The 14,168-nt window shown below is 38.5% G+C and overlaps 1 protein-coding gene across 1 annotated transcript; it reads left to right on the top strand.

The window, feature by feature from the left end:
- Positions 1 to 387: 387 nt before the first annotated feature.
- On the top strand, positions 388 to 7,888 carry LOC105233351 (integrator complex subunit 2). Its single transcript, XM_011215420.4, has 4 exons — positions 388 to 1,773; positions 2,476 to 2,720; positions 5,455 to 6,894; positions 6,972 to 7,888. The coding sequence occupies exons 1-4, from the start codon at positions 970 to 972 to the stop codon at positions 7,828 to 7,830; spliced, it is 3,348 nt and encodes a 1,115-aa protein (XP_011213722.2). The 5' UTR covers positions 388 to 969; the 3' UTR covers positions 7,831 to 7,888.
- Positions 7,889 to 14,168: the final 6,280 nt, after the last annotated feature.

Below are 14,168 nucleotides of genomic sequence, written 5' to 3'. Positions count from 1 at the left end.
GAAAATAAACAACGTACAATTTGCTATCCATTTTTCCAATATTCTTAACTTTTTCGCACACTTTTTCTGCATTACAATCAATTATTGCTTTTAATTTCACTCTTTTATCTTTTGACGTAGTTAATAATAAACGAATTATTCTTTAAATTTATATTGATTTTCCAAAAATACCAAAATTTTTATTAATAATTTTCCTTTATTTCACTTTTTTTTTTGTAATAAATAAACAAATTTCACTATCAGCTGTCTAAATGCACAAGTCTGCCGTTGCTCGTCAGTCACGGCTATAAGTGTCTCAAATAAAATGTTTGTGTCCCTCCAATATGTTATAGTGCAAAACAAGTAAATTTGAAAAAAAATAAAAATCTCAAATGAGAATTTACTCTAAAATTACTTTCGTTGTTGTTGTTGCTGTTGTAGCGGCCGAATTCTGCCGAGTTGACAGTCCTTGGCCGGGTAAAAATCCGGGTCCGTTCCGGTTACGTAGACCCGACTGTCGTGGGAACGAAAAAAAAAAATTACTTTCGTACTACGAGCTGGCTCTTCTCAACTCATTTTTTGCTTACAATTAAATTATTAACATCGTGCAAAGCTTTCAAAAATTTAAAATGCCTTCAATATAATTAATTTTGACAAAAATAATCTGTGACTAACTTAAAAGCTAGTTCTGCAGCATTACGGAAGACATGAATGATCGTACGCATCCATGTATAAATCTTTTATATATTGCATTTATTTACACAATGGTATAAATAGAAGTTTCGCTTATCACTTTTATACCTTTTAGAAAGTTTAACGTTTTTGGTAGCAGTGTAATTTAACCGATTGGTAGCTTACTGTCAAGTTATCAATTTTATAATCGAGTAAGCCGGTCGTAATCATCCCTATTCCGAATAATATTTTGACATTATGATTTAGGTTTAAAGCACTTCTTTGTTTGTAAACATTTAAATCGATTTTGAAGACAAAATGGCAAATATAACTTCAAGAGTTTTTGCGGCCATGCAAAATTTGGATATTGCAGCTCTTTCTACTTATCCATCTCACGAAATACGTCCCGTGTTACCTTCACTAGTACGGATGAGTTTATTGTCCCCTCTTGATAACACGGAATCATCAATGGAATCGCGAAAACAAATTTTAGCGGTTCTCATTGGAATAGAAGTTGTAAATAGTATAGTTTCATACTTGCAAGTAAATTACCATGAGTTAGAACAGGAATTAAAAAAAGAGCTGCAAGCACGGCAGAAGTCGGTGTACTTCGAAGGGCAGCAGCATGAATTTGGTTTACAAACCGGTATAGCTCTCGGATTTGAGCGCGCAGATGTTACTCGGAAGGTGCGAGTTGTTTTATCTGAGATTTTTAATATTCAATGGCAATTATCGGATCAAAAAACATTTTTGCAATCGGAGATTCTGGACGATGGAATCTATTTGGAGGAAGTTGTCGATATTTTATGTATTGCCTTGGCGGAACTTCCTTCCTTATTGAATATTTTGGAATTGGCGGATGCTTTGGTGCATGTGCAAAATGGTCAACGGATTATTTGCGCTTTAGTAGCAAATTTTCCTGATTGCTACAGGGATGTGGTTACACATATTATTCTGAATTGTGATGAAGAAAGTAATGAAGGGAAACTAAAACTGTCATTATTAATGGCGCTAAACGAAATGAACCCATCCCAAGCATTGCCAACGCGATCTATATGTGTGGAGATTCTAAAAGTTCCATCTTTTATGCTCAAACTTTGTTTAAAGTTTCCCGAAGACTTGGTAAGTAATAATTTACATATTCATTAACTTTGTTTAGTAACTATGCAGAAGTTCGGTGCTTCAAACAATCGGATAGTCTTTGACTATTATGTTTTAAAAACGACGAAATATGTCAAAACAATATTTAAGATTTGAGTAAAGTTAATTATTCAATTATTATGAATATGAAATCCGTCATGATCACATATCAGTATAATTCTCCTGTTTTAAATAAAATATATAGTAATACATCGTTAATAAATATACATTTTAATTTACACTATGAGTTCTCTGATTATGAAGTTTTCTTAGGCAACCTAACTAATTAATTGATATTTAAAGTAGAAATTTCAATTTTGCTATTCATCAGAATTGACAAAGTATGAACGAACGCATTTCCAAGTTGTGCTTGATATAATGTTCACGTTGATGCTTATAAAGTTTTAAATAATTCTTTATAATAAATATGCGTTTATATATGTATCTATTAATAATATTGTTATTAAAGATAAGGTAATCCTATATCAAGTAAAATATTAAATATTATAAACATATATAAATTGCTACTCTTTGTTTTCTTCATATGACAATAAGAGGTTTACATTTGGAGAATCCAACTGTTTAACCTCTTACGATTTCTGCTTTGAAAAAACAAAGGAAAAATTATTTCGTGTCTACATGTATATTTATTTCATATGTAATCATACGTCTATATTCTCTTAGGTGGCCTTTCTCACTGGAATGCTACTCGGCAATGATCAAAATGTTCGGACGTGGTTCGCTATTTATATAAGGTCAAGCCAGAAAAGAAAGAGCGACGCATTGAATTTAGTGCGAGTAGAACTATTACAACAGTTGCAAAAAAATGTTCAAAAATCCTTAAATCCAGGAAATGGTGAAGATTATACTGTACAAGGAGTAGTGCTAATGCGTTTATATTGCGCCTTGCGTGGAATAGCCGGATTGAAGTAAGTGTAGCATATGTATGTACATATATACGCCTAATTGTGTTTTTACTTGGTGCTCAAAAAAAGGTGATTGGTACCTTATCTTTAAAACCTATTAAAAATTGCAGGATTAAAGCCATGGAAATACCTTTAGGTACATAAGAATTGTTAGTTATTTGTAGTCTAGGGCCAATTTCCACCAGATTTTATTCATACTAAGAACAAAGATGCACCGTTATAAAAAAAACACGCTCTCTCAATTTTATTAGGATAACTCATCTATGCAATATCACCAGAAATCCCCACGAAGTTCGAAAATCTTGAGATTGGGTATATGAGAGCTAAGGGAAGTATTGATCCGATCCAACCTTTTTGTAGCACGCAGACTTATTACTATTATCCAAAGATTCTCTATGAATTTCTTTGAATAACCGATATTTTCGTTAAAAAGTCAATTATATGCACTGGATCTACATATTCAGTTCCTAGGGACTTGGACAGTTTGGATCATTTGTATATAGGAAAGTGAAAGTTTAAAGTAAAATTTAAAAATGTATTACACGGAAGTAAGGCGTGGCTGTAGTCCTAACACTGTAATATAAAAATGTCAGAGGAATGTCACGTACCGAATTTGGTTAAAATAGGTCGGACGGGTTTCGAGATATGGCATTTCACCTAAAAGTGGTGATGCCACACCCATTGTCCAATTTCGACACCGACTCCTTTAAAGCCCACTCATACCATCTTAGAAGTAACACGCAGTAGGCTAATTCGGTTTTTGTAGCTTCTGTGGTTGAGGAGATATGTACATTAACCATACAAGAAGGTTGGAGTCACCCGGATTTCAATTTATCTCGTCGTCCTGATCACTTATATGTATGCTACATAGTACAATAGTTTTGTATTTATTGTCTAAAACTAATCAAGGTAGACAGAATTGCTTGAAAAGTCATTTGTAAACTCTTGCAACTTGTTGCTACAGAGTACAATAGTTTTGTATTTAATGTCTAAAACTAATCTGACTACCTCGCAAGAGTTTACAAATGTCTTTTCAAGCAATTCTGATTCCATTGATTGTTCAGAAAATATTAACTCATTTCAAATTTGCGTTTATGCACAAAAAGGATTTTCCTCTAAATTTGTATATTTTTTCCATAGTATGGAGGCCTTTTTACCTTTTTATTATCTTTAAACATTTGTGTTTAAAAATTAACGAATTTGTTTGAAAAAAATATTAATAGAAAATGTAAAATAGGTTAAAAGATTTTTATTTATAATTTCAAACTTTTTTATCAGGTTGAGGTTATTCTGAAAAAGTAGAAGTTTAACCTGCTACAGTATCCAAAACGAAGCTAAGCAAAGGTCAATCTCGTTTCTCGCGGCAACTCGAGCTCTTCATCTGCGATTTGTGGTGGTTTGACTCCGAGTACGCTATTAACTGGAAGGGAATCGGTGAATGCGTTGATAGATTCGCTGTGAATGGTAGTCAGTGCTTGCCGGAAGTTTGTTGCGTCTGAAGTCTGGTCGGCGTACTGCATCCAGGCAGCCTGTCATAGTCCGGAGTGCAGTATTCTGTCAAGTCTAATGCTTCTTCATATGCTGCCGGCTAGCGACTTGAGGATTTTGTTGCGGTTCTGTACCTTGGCGATAATCTCGGTCGTATGAGAAGTGAAGGAGCATAGACTATCAAAAAAAAATCTTAGGATTATTGACGGTCGAAATTTTAACGCCATCGACTGCAATGTTAAGGCCAAGTCTGTACTCCTTCGTCCAGTTTGTAAATATGGTCACTGTGGATTTGGTGGCGGAGAGTGTTAGTTCCGTGGAGAGAAGAAGCGAGAAAGGTCGGAGAGATAACCGTTTACCTTTGAACACATGCCATCGATTCCATTCTATTAGTTTGGTTGCAACAGCTTCTTTCGTTAGAAGTTGCGCTTGATTATCACTGAAAATGACAATACGTTCCCCGACATAGTTTTTCTGCAGAATAATATCTGCTAAAGGCAGGCTCCTTAGCTTGAAAATGCTTGGAAACCTATTCTTGGGCACTGACAGGTTGGTGCGTGGTCCCAAGTCATAATTCCATGTGTACATCATCTGTATTTATTTTCAAAACGATGTATAGTGCAGCGAGGAGCAGAATCAACTTTAGTGCTGCGATTGTGTACGTGCACATGACAACTTTCGTCAGCCGTTTATCAACAGTTGTTATTGAGACCATTGACATCCAAGAAGCCGCTCAATATGTGGCCATTGGTCAGACTATCGTAGCGTACTTCAGGCAAGTTGCAACCCAGGTTCTACCAGCTAAACGTTGGCACATATTCAACGCTTTGGTGGATTTTACAATATTTGAGTCCATTTCCTTTTTCCATGTCATTTTAGAGTCTAGTACCAAGGCTCCTATAGATAGAACAAATCTCGTCTCGTGAACTGAATTATAGCCGTTTTGGGTTAATGTTAAGCCGCACCATCTTTTAACCAAGATGAGACTTCTTTGAATAATATCACATAGTGTGATTTCGGATCATTTAAACCTGAGGGCATCTATTTGTCCTTCCTAGTGAGATGCTACATGAGGCTAATGCAGTGCTCCACATATTTGGAATGTAACGTGCGCAAAACGGTCGAGTATTGTATAGTAAATTTTCGATGACTTAAATCAGAGAGCTTTTTAGATGTACATACATATATTAAATAAAAATTTGAAAGCCTTGTTTAATAATTTATTTCTGTTTTTTATTTTTACGTTTAGATTTAATGATGACGAAGTCAATATGTTAACTCAACTAGTTACTAGCCGGCCACAACCAACACAATCTGGACTTCGGTTCGTCTCATTGGCCCTTTGTATGCTTATTGCGTGTCCATCTCTTGTATCAACAACAGCTCTTGAAAATAAATCAGTTGAATGGCTACAATGGCTTATAAAGGAAGATAAATTTTTTGGCAGAAAGTCAGACACCTCTGCATCTCTGGGTGAAATGTTGCTCTTGCTCGCAATACATTTCCATAGCAATCAAATAACTGCCATCAGCGAGTTAGTTTGTTCTACTTTAGCCATGAAAATTCCTATTCGTCCAAATAGTACAAATCGTATAAAACAAGTTTTCACACAAGATCTATTTACTGAACAAGTGGTCGCATCTCATGCAGTTCGCGTGCCTGTAACACCCAATTTAAATGCAAATATTTCCGGTTATCTTTCGGTACATTGTATACATCAATTATTGAAATCTCGAGCATTTTTAAAGCATAAAGTTCCTATTAAACTATGGATTTACAAGCAAATCTGTAATTCTGTGCGACCAGTTCATCCTGTAATGCCAGCTTTAATAGAAGTTTATGTCAATTCGTTAATAGTACCGAATCCGTTGGGGAAAGTCAATGTTGATCACATGCATAAACCATTCTCTGAAACCGAAATTTTACATATTTTTAAATCATCGAAAGCTACTACTATTGATAACAGAAACTTCTTTGGAGCCACCCAAACTATTGCAATTGGCGCCACATCCGCAGAATTGGAGGAAATAATGGGCATTGAAGTAAAATGTAATTTAACGGCTCAACTACTTATACTATATTATTTGGTTCTTTATGAAGAGACTCGTCTTTCTAATACACACAATCAGTCTACCGCCGGAAGAAAAATAAAAGAATATACCAATAATTTCCTGGCAGAACTGCCAATGAAGTATTTGTTGCAGAAAGCGGAACAATATCAAAATGATTACGCTGGTCTATTTCATCCATTACTTCGCTTAATTATCTCCAACTATCCTCATTTGAGCATGGTTGACGATTGGATGGAGGAGCACTATGTATCAAATCCAGTATCACCAAGCCTCATGGTGAATAAACAAATTGAACGTGCTCTTGTTATTAAGGCACTTGATAAAATAAGTACGAAACCGGCAATAGCAATACGGGTTTTTAAAGTCCTTTTAAAGCTGCCTGCTGAAGATCTTACGCAATATACAGATTTAATAGTTGAAAACATGTCGAAAGTTTTTCAGAAAAACGTTCCACGAATTATTCAAGAACTCTATAAGGATATATGGTTACGACTTAATTCGGTTTTACCTACTAGTTTTTGGAAAATGTCTTTAAATTCTGTAATGAATACGGATACTGGTGCTACAAGATGTACATATGTTAATGAAGATTTATTGGATCCATTACAGGTTCTAAGGTATGTCTAAAACTATTTATATAACTATTTCTTTTTTTTACTACGAAGAAAAGAAATATACGATTTACATATTTCAGGTGCGGTAAACATGTGTTTTACTCTCCTTACACGTTAATGATACTGCTTCGAATACTTCAAGGAAGTTTGGCCGCATCTAAAGCTTTTCTCAACATACAAATGCAATCTAAACAGATATTAGATAAAAATGGTCAGTTACAAAGTGATAGTGATCGTGATGAATTGAAGACAGCATTAATTGCATCTCAGGAGAGCGCAGCTGTGCATATACTTTTGGAGGTTTTAGCAGACATGAACAAAAATGCAAAAGACACGGTAGCAACGTTTTCGTTACGAGAAACTCAAGGCATAATATGCTCATTTATACATCAGGCTTTCATATCCGAGCCTTCCTTAGCTAAACTAGTTCACTTCCAAACATATCCACGAGAAGTTATACCAATGATGGTAATGGGAGTACCTTCAATGCATATATGTATAGATTTTTTGCATGAATTTCTCAGTATGCCGGAAATGGATAAACAAATTTTTACAATCGATTTAGCATCACATCTCGTTCTTAAGTACGCTATACCCAAAAGTTTGAGTGTCTCAAAATTCTGTATTAACACAGTCCAATCTTCCTTATCTCTACTTTCCACACATGCTAAGTGCAAATTTTTAAGCAACATTCTTCCGGCCCTTATACGATTCGCGGAAGCTTTCCCAATTTTAGTTGATGACTGTATTAATATTTTGATGTTAACTGGCAAGAGTTTGCATTCACAGGGAACTTTAGGTATTAACTCAACTCAAATGCAACTTACATCAAATACAAAACAAAAATGCTTCAAGGATACACAACAATATATAAGCATGATCGAGGAAGCTTTTGAAACGCTGATTACTAAAATTGTGAATAAAGTTGAACTGTACTGAAACTGTTCCACAAACGTAAATAATCAATTCACTTAGACAATAAAGAAATAGTAAACAATGTTGCAGTGACTTCTCCGTTATTTTTTAGTTTGTTGGTAATATTAATAAAAAGATTTATCTTAACTAAATCGTTAGTTTTCATTAAAATTATATTACTAATGTCGAAAAAGGAAAATATTCACTTTCACAATTTGTTGCATCCCCCCCAAAATATAATAGTTTTGATTATATAAATTTTATTTATAGCACATAAAACTAACCCTGATGTACATACATATATACATATAATGGTGCTGATCCAACTGACCAGGAAGATGAGACGAGGTCAAGGATGATGAATGAAATGTCTGACCGCCCGTCCTTTCATTGGGGGTGTTTTTTTACGTGGCGGGTCCCAAACCCAGCGCACAACCCTAAGTAGGGAATATTTCGCCTTCTCACTTTAGCTCGCCTTCAAACGGATGTTCTTAGGCTACCCAGTGAATACTTGGTCAAAGACCGGAAGTCGTGAGCTGCTTGAGTCATATGTAAAAAAATCGTTTTTGGCCACTCCCAAGTGAATGGCGATCAGAGAACTTTCCTCACTTGCGTGAACTTCTACACAAAACTCCATCCTCCGCTGGCTTGGTCATGTTGTACGGATGGATGAAAATACTCCAGCTTTGAAAATATTCGACGCAGTGCCCGCCGCGGGACAGAGGAGGAGGAAGACCTCCAGTCAAGTGGAGAAGGACCTGGCTTCGCTTGGAGTATCCAATTGGCGCCACGTAGCGAAGAGAAGAAACGACTGGCGCGCTGTTGTTGACTCGGCCATAATCGCGTAAGCGGTGTCTACGCCAGTACAGAAGAAGAAAGACCGCCCGTCCACTATATATGGGCGTCATCTTACTAAAGTAAAAGGATAGAAGGGAAGGGAGGATGGAGTGTTATGTATAGAAGTTAATGCAAGTGAGTAAAGTTCTGATTGACATTCACTTGGGAGTGGCCAGAAACGATTCTTTCACATATGGCTCAAGCAGCTCACGACTTCCCGTCTTGGCATCCTCCGGGTAGTCAAAGAACATCCGTCTGTAGGCAAGCTAAAGAGAGAATGCGAATCAAGCCTTCCCCAGGGTTGTGGGCTGGGTTTAAGATCCGCTATGTAAAAAACGCCCTCAATGAAAATTAAACAACAGCATCGGAAAAGACTCGCCAAAGGAAGCATAGGAAGACGAAGATCTCCACTCCGTTGGAAAGACCAGGTGGAGAAGGACCTGGCTTCGCTTGGAATCTCTAATTGACGCCACATTGCGAAAAGAAGAAACGACTGGCGTGCTATTGTTAACTCGGCTAAAACCGCGTAAGTGGTGTTTATGCGAGAACAGAAGAAGAACAGGCCAGAAGCAATACATTTTATTGTAAAGATGGTCAGATAGAGCTGTATGTGACCTGTTGGATCATTCATTACTTTGAAAACATAGAGCCTTTAAGGTGTGGCACCTCTCATCTAAAAATGGTGGGTCATAACTTTTCAAATCTTTTCATATCGAATATGAGAACCCCAGTGCCGACTGTTAACAATTCCAAGATTTGAAGTATTACACTCAATGGCTGGCAGCACCTAGAAGAAAATACTGTTGCGAATTTACTCCTTGCTAGTTTCACTTTACTAGGTTCGTATCTCTGGATTGACAAATAAAACCGTTTACTGTTTAATTCAATTCAACAACTCTTTATTTTACAACTCGTCTACACTATAACAGTTTACTCTTAGCACTGATTGATTACGTTGGCGCTGCCACGGCTTATATAGCCACGCACTTCTCGCTGATGCCGACGTGTCCTTCTAGAATATTGCGTCTGGAAATTACCAGAACATAATGCTATACGGCGCCAGACGCAAGCAGACAGCCGCGGCGCCAGACTCAGCAATTGTTTAAGTAGACAAGCAGACAGTGCGGCGCCAGATGTCTATTATTTCGACAAGCAGACAGTCGTGGCGTTAGATGTCTACAACAAGACAAATGCTATTCCATATACCTACAGCTATTGTTCATAATCAGGGATGTATATAGTAATACAAATACAACTTAATACTACTTTTGTAACACTGCCCTCCACTAAAGCCTAATCGTCCCGATTAGGCACAAATCCTCTTGAACCAAATGGGGCGAGCCTCTCCAAATGTACTACTTTCATTTTACATCGTGCTTTTCCATTTCTTTGTATGCGGTATATCACGTCATTAAGTCGTTTCATCAACACATAGGGTCCTTCCCAGGCTGTCTGCAGTTTCGGGGACAAGCCTTTCTTTCGAAGTGGATTGTACAACAGGACCAGATCACCTTCTTCAAAACCTTTTGAATTTGCCGCTTGATCGAACCGGTCCTTCATCTTATTGCTCATCAGATGCGTATGCTGTCTTACTATTAGATGCAATTCATTCATTTCTTCCTTTAAGGCAAAACAATAATCTCCATCATTTCTTACAGCTGTAGGATTCGTTCCAAACTTAAGATCAGCAGGGAGTCGCAGATCAGATCCGAAAATAATCTTTGCTGGCGTGTAACCAGTTGTCTCGTGCTTCGCTGAACGATACGCCAGCAGGAACATCTGGATGCACTTGTCCCAATTCCGTTGGTCTTTATCAACGATTTTCCGCAGATGTTCTTCGAGCGTTCGGTTGAATCTCTCTACCATCCCATCTGATTGTGGGTGTAACGCTGTTGTCCGTGTCTTGTGGATGCCCAATAATGTACAGACTTCTTGGAAAATGGAAGATTCGAAATTCCTGCCTTGATCTGAGTGTAATTCGACGGGCACTCCGAACCTTGTTATCCAATTTTCTACAAACACTTCGGCTACTGTCTTCGCTTCCTGATTTGGTAAGGCATATACTTCTGGCCATTTACTGAAATAGTCCATGACAACCAGTAGATATTTGTTTCCGGCCGTACTGGTTGGGAACGGACCTGCAATATCCATTGCGACTCGTTCAAATGGTGATCCCACGTTGTACTGTTGTAGCCTACCGCGACTTTTGGCTTTAGGACCTTTAGCTGCCATGCACTCTACGCAATTACTTATCCATTCTGCTATGGAATCTCGACAACCGATCCAGTAGAACCGTTGTTTAATCTTCTCTATAGTTCTTGTAATTCCAAGGTGCCCTCCACTAGGTCCATTGTGATATTCTTTCAATACTTTTGGGATCATGGACTTCGGTACTATGATCAGCAGACGAGACTGTTTGCCATCTTCGCTTTCCCAGGTACGATGAAGGTATCCATTAACGAGGTTTATGCTGTTCCATTGGGCCCAATATGCTTTTGCCGTTGGACTCTCGTTACTTACTTGTTCCTTTGGTGGTCGTACCCCATTTTCTTTGGCCATTACCAGCTTTGTAAGATCAGGGTCCTCCAGCTGATTGATTCTGATTCGATGAGAAGTCCAATCATCTTCTGGTTCTATATTCAGTAATCGCACGTCGATTATACCTTCTTTTCCCTCTGATTTGGAGCAATGTTTACATTCCAGTGGACAAGGGCGACGTGATAATGCATCCGCATTTTTGTGGTGAATCCCCTTTCGGTGTTCTGTTTCGAAGTCGTAATTCTGTAATCTTTCAATCCATCGTGCAATTTGGCCTTCCGGATTCTTAAACTGTAATAACCATTTTAGTGCTGCATGATCAGTCCTCAGCAAGAATCGTTGTCCATACAAATACTTGTGGAAATGTTTTACGCATTCCACCACAGCTAGTAGTTCTTTTCGCGTCACACAGTCGTTTGTCTCTGGTTTCCCGAGCACTCTACTGTAATACCCAATTACTCTTTCTTGCCCGTCGATGAGCTGAGACAGGACACCTCCAATTCCATAAGCGCTCGCATCTGTATCCAGGATGAATTTCTTTCCAGGTATTGGATAAGCCAACATCGGCGCCGTACAAAGTAGTTCTTTAAGCTGCTCAAACGCTTTTTCTTGTTCCAACTGCCATACAAACGGGCGATTCTTCTTTGTTAAATCATGTAAACTTCTAGCCACGTTCGCAAATCCAGGTACAAAACGGCGGTAATACGTGCATAAGCCGAGGAAGCTGCGGAGTTTCGTGTATGTTGGTGGGTTGAGGCCAATCTTTAACTGCTTTTATTTTTCCCTCCTCGGTGTGAATCCCCTCAGTTGACACTTTATGTCCGAGATATGTGACCTGCTTCTTCCATAATGAACACTTTTTGGGATTCGTAATCCGGATTCGTAATCCGGCTGATGCTATTCGCTGAAAGACTTCCTCTAGATTTTTCAGATGATCATCAAAACTTTTTCCCATGATGATAATGTCATCAAGATACACCAAACATGTCTTCCAGTTGAGTCCTTTTAACACATGTTCCATCAGTCGCTCGAACGTTGCAGGCGCATTACATAACCCAAATGGCATCACAGAGAATTCCCATAACCCGTCGCCCATACTGAAAGCGGTCTTTTCACGGTCACATTCATCGATCTCGACTTGCCAATATCCACTTTGTAGATCTAATGTAGAAAACCATTTCGCTCCAGACAAGGTGTCTAATGTATCGTCGATTCTTGGTAGAGGATAACTGTCTTTCTTTGTGACATCATTCAACTTCCTATAATCTACGCAGAAACGGGTGCTACCATCTTTCTTTTTAACTAAGACGATAGGTGAGCTCCATGGACTTATTGAAGGTTCGATTACACCGTTTTTGTGCATGTCTTCAATAATTTTGTTAGCATCCTCACGTTTTGCTAGTGGAACCCTACGCGGAGCTTGTCGGATTGGTTTAGCGTCTCCGGTATTTATGCGATGTTTGACAATGCCGGTTCTTCCTGTGTTTCCTTCGTTTGCAAATATGGATGCGTATTTTTCTACTAGTTTTTCTGCTTTTAATTTTTCATTTCCATGCAGTTCGTTCAGCAAATTATTTAGAAGTGTAGGACTTATCTGCTGTGGCTCAATAGTAGGCTTCTGTTGTGACCGTTCGCATCGTGCTATTGCACTTATATTCTGGCACTGTCCAATTACTGCTCCTTTCTTCAGACTTATAGGCGTGTTGAATTCATTCACTACTCTGACTGGAGCGTCTTCTCTAGTTTTCACAATCGTTCTTCCTACCAATATGGGTGTATCTATTTTTGTTGGTTCCACAATCCACAACTCTTCAGTCCCACCTCCTCCATTCACTTTAGCCCATACAATCGCCTCAGATTTTGGTGGAATACTCTGATTATCATCAACAATCACCCTCTTACTTTCAACGTTGGTCACATATCCGATGTTTATAGGCATCTCCATGTTCTGGCAAAACAGCATTTGCTTGTTTAAATCCAAAGTAACCCCGTGATCAATCATGAAATCTACTCCCATTATAATTTCATCCGTGATTTCTGCTACGATGAAGGTGTGATTAACTTCCAGGGTACCAATCATCACTTCGCAAAACACTTTTCCCGTGACAGCTGCTTCCTCCCCGGTGGCCGTTCGAAGCTTGCAACCGACTAATGGTTCAACCGTTCCTCTTACCACATCCGGTCGGATAATTGAATGTGTGGCACCAGTATCCAAAGTAAGCGTTGACAGTCGTCCATTTACGATGCCGTTGATAGTAAGATTGTTGTCATGGCAACCTATTTGTGATATCGAGATGGCGGGGCAAATAGTTGTGGGAACCAGCTCACGCCCCTTTGAACTGTTCCGTTTTAGTTTAACGACTTGTGAGATGTGGATGCTCCGACCTCGTTATCTGTTGGTTGTTTCCGTTTTGATGGGTTTACTTTTATATTGCAATTTCGGGCAAAGTGACCCGCTTTTCCACAGTTGAAACATCTTCCTGTTGTATTTACTCGCGGTGCAGCAATTGTCTTCAGAGTCTTCAATATTTCTTCCATCAGCGCCGGTTGTTCCATTTCAACCCTTTGTACTTTGTGTGCTGGTTTACTTAGTAGGGAAGCTGTTTTCTGTGTGAGGGCGTGCGAAACCGTTTCAGCAAACGTTCTTTTTGGCAATGCATATGTGGCGCGTTTGGTGTCCACATCACGAATTCCATTTATGAAACATTGAATTTTTACCCTCTCAATGTAATCCACAGGTGCATCTGCATTTGCCAAATGAGCCAGTCGTTCTATTTCAGTTGCGAACTCTTGCAATGACTCGTTCATTTTCTGACCCCTATTTTGCAGTTCGATCTGGTATATTTGTTTCCGGTGCTCACTACCATATCGTCTTTCTATCGCGCTCATCAATGCCTCATAGTTGTCCCGTTCACAGTCTGGAATAGTCTGAAGGATTTCTGCCGCAGGTCCTTTCAATGATACAAACAAGGACGCCACTTTGTCCT

The sequence above is a fragment of the Bactrocera dorsalis genome, chromosome 4 (assembly GCF_023373825.1).
Source record: "Bactrocera dorsalis isolate Fly_Bdor chromosome 4, ASM2337382v1, whole genome shotgun sequence".
Taxonomy (NCBI): domain Eukaryota; kingdom Metazoa; phylum Arthropoda; class Insecta; order Diptera; family Tephritidae; genus Bactrocera; species Bactrocera dorsalis.
The sequence above is the reverse complement of the archived record's forward strand: the minus strand, read 5'-3'. Positions and strand labels throughout refer to the sequence as shown.

Excerpts from the sequence above, each read along its gene's own strand:
- LOC105233351 (XM_011215420.4), top strand. The coding sequence starts at position 970 with ATGGCAAATATAACTTCAAGAGTTTTTGCGGCCATGCAAAATTTGGAT. Across the intron at positions 2,721-5,454 it reads CGTGGAATAGCCGGATTGAA|ATTTAATGATGACGAAGTCA; the intron begins GTAAGTGTAGCA and ends TTTTACGTTTAG. Across the intron at positions 6,895-6,971 it reads GATCCATTACAGGTTCTAAG|GTGCGGTAAACATGTGTTTT; the intron begins GTATGTCTAAAA and ends TACATATTTCAG.